At 36.4% G+C, this 6143-nt stretch overlaps 1 protein-coding gene across 1 annotated transcript; it reads left to right on the top strand.

The window, feature by feature from the left end:
* The first annotated feature begins 1063 nt into the window (after nucleotides 1-1063).
* On the top strand, nucleotides 1064-5264 carry LOC108865768 (SH3 domain-containing protein 2). The gene is given in 11 exon segments (XM_048588337.1): nucleotides 1064-1374; nucleotides 1774-1896; nucleotides 1982-2051; nucleotides 2146-2297; nucleotides 2577-2678; nucleotides 2974-2980; nucleotides 3496-3689; nucleotides 3804-3827; nucleotides 3829-3867; nucleotides 3992-4144; nucleotides 4232-5264. Coding segments are annotated over 11 exon segments (1179 nt in total). The 5' UTR covers nucleotides 1064-1326; the 3' UTR covers nucleotides 4499-5264.
* Nucleotides 5265-6143: the final 879 nt, after the last annotated feature.

The raw sequence follows: 6143 nt of genomic DNA, 5'->3' as shown, positions 1-6143 counted from the left end.
AAATTGCAATGAAATTAAACAGCAGGTAAATTCGAATATGCAGGGTAGGGTGTGCGATTATACCGCTCCACCTAAAAATTGCAGTAAAATTAAATCTGCAGTCCAAGATAGGCGATGATACCGCACCGTCTTGGATCGCAGTAAGAATAAATTTGTAGTTCAAGATGGGCGATTGTACCGCACCATCTTGGATTGCAGTAGAATTAACATAAATAAATACTGGGTTAGTAATCAATTTCTACACTAAACAAGTAATCAAAGATGTATGTAACCGTTAGTTGGAGAACTAAGAGCAGGCATGGAGCAAACAACTCGTCGCGAGGTTACACGGCGCAGTTGAGGCAGAGGAAGAAGATGAACAGTAAAAACCTTAAAGGAAACATTTTTTTTTTCTTTCTTTCGTTCGTTCGGCGAAGAGAGATGAGAGAATAATTATATTTTAAGACTCATGCTGATAACGTGTTATAAAAGGGTTAAAGTTTGAGAGAATAACCTTTTTGGTAGTAGGTGCAAGGTAGATGTAAAATGCCACACTAAAACTTATAGCACAAAAGGATAACAAATAAAAGGCAGAGGAATAGATGATGTTACTGATATTTCTTTCTTGTTTTCTTCTTCTTATATTTTCTGTTCTATGAAAACATGCGGAGTGCTCTATTTATAGAGCAACTCCAAACTGATGCAGTTAATGCATCTTGAAATTTATGAAACTTCGTCTGACTATACAATCTCTTTCACTTTGCATGCACATTGAAAACTTTGCCCATGCAGAAGACTTTCACAAATGAAACTGTGGGCATTCATTGCCCATGAGACTTTTCAACAAAAACTCCAAACTATAGACTAAAAATTAAAAAGTGAAATCAAAATGGGCTCTCAACAAAATTGAAAGAAGACTGGGCTCAATTACTGAATTCAGAGCAGGGCTTATTAACGCTATGAGGCCTAATGGATCCGCATAAATATTTTTCGTTATTATTACTTTTAAATCAAAATTAAAACCTCTTGTTTACAAGTTATAGCAGGCTTGTTATTTTATTTTATAAGAAAAAAGAATGAAAGCAATGAACAGCTGCACATAAACTATATACAAAAAGGAATGAAATGAAGAGGAGTGGGAGACTAACGTTTAATTCAAGATAAAGAAAGAAAGGTAATCGCGTTTCCAAAAGCCAAAAAAGAAAGAAAGGTAATCGCACCACGACGGCGGCGACGTGACGGTCATTTAACGGAAAATACCAGACAAATCAGCCTCCAGATCAAGTCTTCAAGGGCACAACTCTGAAAAATCGAGACTACCTACCGCTGAGCCCCGACCAACCGTTGATGGAGGCAATCAGGAAGCTCAGAGATCAGGTCGCCAAGCAACAGCAGGTACTCTCTCTCGTTTGATTCCGAATTTGTATTTCTGTATGGATTTTGATATGAACATAATCTGCGTTGATTGCGAGATACTGAGATTGCTTAATGAAATAATATTTATATAATTGTTCGAGTTGAATTGGATCGATTCGAATTCGAATAGATTTTTCACTATTTCTGCTCTGTTTCGGGATGTGTTGGAGTGTAATGTTGCTGAATTTCTGAAATTTTGAGCTAGGCGTTGCTAATTACTTATCGATTTTCGGATTTAATTGGATGCTTAATTTTTACATTTTCGGAAAACTTCAAGCGAAAATGGCATATAATTCAACGTTCTATGCTTCATTAATGCATAAGAGTTAGTCGAAGCTTTATCGAGTTTGCTTTTGATTATTTTGTGAACACCGTCAGGCTGTGTTCAAACAATTTTCTGGTGGCATATATGGGGGATCGGATAATGTTGCCTCGGATGAAAATGAATTTCAACAGCATCAGAAACTCGAGAAGCTGTACATATCAACTCGTGCTGCCAAGGTTGCTACGCTTATTTTTTGTCTGTGCTTTTAACGAGCATCACGTTAGTTGTGTTACCTATCGTTTTTTGCTTCTTCTTTAACAGCATTACCAAAAGGAAATTGTCCGCGGAGTGGAAGGTTACATTGTGGCCGGTTCAAAGCACGTTGAAATAGGTATGTTGCTTGAAATGCGTTGTCATTTCTTGGGAGTTTGGATGTGAATACATGTTGGTTTTATCAGTTGCTATACATAATACTTTTTCAACAGGTACCAAGCTTTCTGAAGATAGCAGGAAATATGGTTCTGAAAAGACTTGCACCAGTGGTAACACACTGGCGAGAGCTGCACTGAGTTTTGGAAGAGCTCGGGCCCAAATGGAAAGAGAGTGCGGAGTTCTACTTAAAGCCCTTGGCACACAGGTTTAAGTTAAATTATTACTATACAATGCTTCATATTAAGTAAAAATCAAATATTGCCAGGGCCGGTTTCATACAAATGGAATTTCAACTGACTAATTTCCGTGTGCATTTGATCATTTCGAAAGAAATTTACAGTAAAAATTGTTTCCATTTTCATGTGTGGTTCAAGAACTGGACTGCTTTTTCTGTTGTTATGCATCATATGACAAACTGGTTCACCATTTCTTTCTATAGGTTTGCGTAATAACTCTTTCTGTGCTTATCAATTTGCCCGTGTAGGTTGCAGAGCCTTTAAGAGCAATGATAGTGGGAGCGCCCTTGGAGGATGCTAGACATCTTGCTCAACGATATGCTAGAATGCGGCAAGAAGCTGAAGCTCAGGTATATGCAGTTTCTTCTGTTTCCTACCAATTTTATACTACAGTGATTTTATATGTTACATGGTGATCATACATTTTCTCGGTTAACCTTTTTTGTTTTCTTTTAAAAGTGTTTGTTCATTTTGAGACAATCATGCATTGGTATTCATCATAGAGAACGCAAAATCTTAAGATGTTTAATGTAAACTTGTTGAGATTGCTTCATTACTTGAAGCTTTGTTGTGAGTTGGCTTTTGGTTTTTTTTATTACTCCTTCAGATTTGTCTATATATACATACTAACTTGCACCGGGATAGGCTATAGGTGTTTCCAGACGCCAGGCCAAAGTACGGGATTCTGCAGGTAATTTATGAACCTAAGGGCTCTGATACCACATGTTAGCATAAACACAACACCAAGATCATGCAAAGCAAGTTACCACGATCAAAACACAGAACCATAAACCATAAAGCAATGCACAGAGAGAAAACATACCTGCAGAAGAGTTCGAAGCTGCTGCCATGTCTGATTTCTGCAGCAAAGTCGTGGTGCACCTTCTCCTCTCTTCAGTGAACGAGACTCTCAACTAATAATAGGTCTTAGTCTTATATCAAGTACTCACTGCGAGAGCAGAGGCCACCATATATATACTATACAATCTTAGCCAAATTCTATAAGGATTCCCCTATTAAAATCCATATAGAATACCAATTCATTCCAAATAGCAATCCAGTTACAACATGGATTTACAAATCCATTCCCAACAAGACTTCCTATTCAATTCTAATCCTACAACCAAGTTTACCGATTCATACTCATGCTCATATTCTAACATATAGATGTTTCCAGATGCCAAACCAAAGCACGGGATTCTGCAGGTAATGCTGATATTATCATGAAACTAGAAGCTGCTGAAGCCAAGCTTCAGGAGCTGCAGTCTAGCGTTGCAATATTGGGAAAAGAAGCTAGTGCAACTATGGCTGCTGTTGAAGGTCAACAGCAAAGATTGACTCTTCAGCGGCTTCTTGCAATGGTAAGGGATTGCCTTCCCTTTTTTATTTAAGTATTAAGACCTTGGCCTGTTCTAGTGACAAGACTGAAAAGGAAATTAATTTTGTAAACTTGTCATTTTTCGTCCCAATTCAAGTTTGAAGCAGAGCGCAACTATCATCCAGAACATTCTTCAGATACTTGATCAGCTTGAAGGCGAGGTATGAAATATCCTAAAGTCTTCCTTTCAGCATGAAAATTTCTTTTCCCAATTCATTTGGCTGTATATTATTCTAGTGTCTTGCTACTAAAAGCAGAGATCATTGACACTATTTGTTGGGACAGATTTTGTCAGAAAAGCAGCAAATTGAAGCATCGCATAGTCCGCATACAGAGGACACTATGCCTCCACCACCATCGTATGAGGATCTCAGCCGTAGCTTTGCTTCTGAAACCTATGATGAATTGACAGGGTTGAGGGACTATTTCTTAGGAGAGGTATCTTTATGCTAATGTTGTTGTATCCAAGTTTTAGTCTGTTCGACTCTTTAGTTTCTAGTTACTGTTTCTTTTCGCCTACCGCAGGTTATGTACACCTTCCATGCTGTAACTGATGTGGTGTTAAGTTTGTCATTCGGGGATTACGTTGTCGTCCGGAAGGTTCTGTCGTCTTTCCTGCTTGCATGCTTTCATCTTATATTCATGTTCGGATTTATTTCTTTCGTATTGAGGTTAAATTTTCATGTTCAGAGACGTCCACTCAGGTATGTTCGTCAATGCATATGCATTAGCACACCACCGAGTGCATTAGAATATGGATTTCAGTTTTGGGTGCTGCATGCATTAAAGTAGTTTGTGTGGTTTTGGTTTTTGCTGCCGCTGAGAGCATGAGTGGTTTTCTGTAGTTGCTGAGAGTTATATTGTGAGCAGAATTCATACAGCAGCTTTCATATACGGCACATGTAGTCGGCAGCACTGCATTTAGAAAGAGAAAGTTATATTTTCTTCACTGTTTATTCAAAACTTATATGTTGCATGTTCTGGCTTTTAAAGTGAGTCGGCATAAGAGTCTTTATTTGAGAAAAATCAGTTTTGTGTCCATGTGTTTTCAAAGAAAATATTTTAGTTTTTAATCACTGATTTTTCATTGTGCTTCAATTAGAAATCAATTATGAATGTGCCTTGTGATTTTTGTAATTGGTTGATTTCAAAAAATCATTACATTTCATACATTCTGCATGATCACGTTAATATCTTCAAAGTTTGAGGAGATAGTGATTGACGGCCACGTTAGTGTCCTGCCACTTCCACTTGAAGGCTGAAGAGAGATTGAGTAGCAAAGCGCAGTGAAAAAATTGCCTACTAGTATGTGGGTCTAGTTGATGAGTTTTGTAAGTCTTTTTGTACTCATTTTTCTTATTGTTTGTCCTGATTTAAGAGTCTGAGAATTTTCTCAGTGGTGAGTTTTATCTTGTTAAATCCTACATCATGTGTACACATGTTATTTGTCATTTTAATTACAAATGTGTAGGATAATATTTCACTTATTTTCTTGCAGTGAACTCTATCTTAGACATTCATCAACATATAGAGTTTATGACATAGGACTTTGCTACTATATTATTCAGTGCATTGATTAATGTGTAAAGCGCTCATTTATCCTAATTATAAAATATAATATGTTCAAGACATTAAAAAAATGGAGGTGTCTTTCAACAGTTTGGATGTCATGTATGGCCATATCCTTTATTTCCACCATTCTTATCAACCGGATGGGGAGATATTGTCTTTATCTCGCAAACCCATAATGTGGCAATCGTCCATTAGAAAGGTAACGTACGTTTTGAAAATCTTGGCAAATATTGAATGGGTAATGACGCCTCTAAAAATAAAATTAAGTTATCTGAAAGAATCTCTCATAAAATAAAATAAGAAAAATTAATGAAAAGAGCTTAAAAACTTTGAGTTTTAACTATAAGAACAAAATAAAAAGTAAAGTGAATTGTACCAAGTTTGACTTTTTAGTGTAAAAATATGATTTTTTGTTAAAGTGAACAGTATCGTAGACTTTTCGTTAAAATTTCCAATAAAGTAACAAAATAATCAACAAAAGTACCAGTACACCAAATTGGACATTTTTCAGCGTTGAAATGAAATATGAAAGGAGATCAAGTTGATATTATTCATCCATTTTTTTTTTTTTTGAATAAACGATATTGTCTATATTAAGAAGAGGAAGTTGGTTAAGTCTCACAATGAGCTAGCAATAACATGGTTCAAATTTGCATTTGACGAGAATCAAACCTAAAACTTCTTGCTTACAAGTAAAAAGAAATATTATTAGACCGTAATATTATTCATCTGCTTTTAAATAATGAATAATCAAGAAAAACATTGCATGGGGTTCCCCTCTCGTCACTTACCACTAGTGGCCATCACTTCCCTAAGCAAAAGAGATATTTCCAATTGCTTGACCAAAACAAGCATTGACTTGGCT

The sequence above is a fragment of a genome, unplaced genomic scaffold (assembly GCF_019419815.1).
Source record: "Pyrus x bretschneideri cultivar Hongxiangsu unplaced genomic scaffold, Pyrus_bretschneideri_v1 Contig28, whole genome shotgun sequence".
NCBI lineage: Eukaryota > Viridiplantae > Streptophyta > Magnoliopsida > Rosales > Rosaceae > Pyrus > Pyrus x bretschneideri.
The sequence above is the reverse complement of the archived record's forward strand: the minus strand, read 5'-3'. Positions and strand labels throughout refer to the sequence as shown.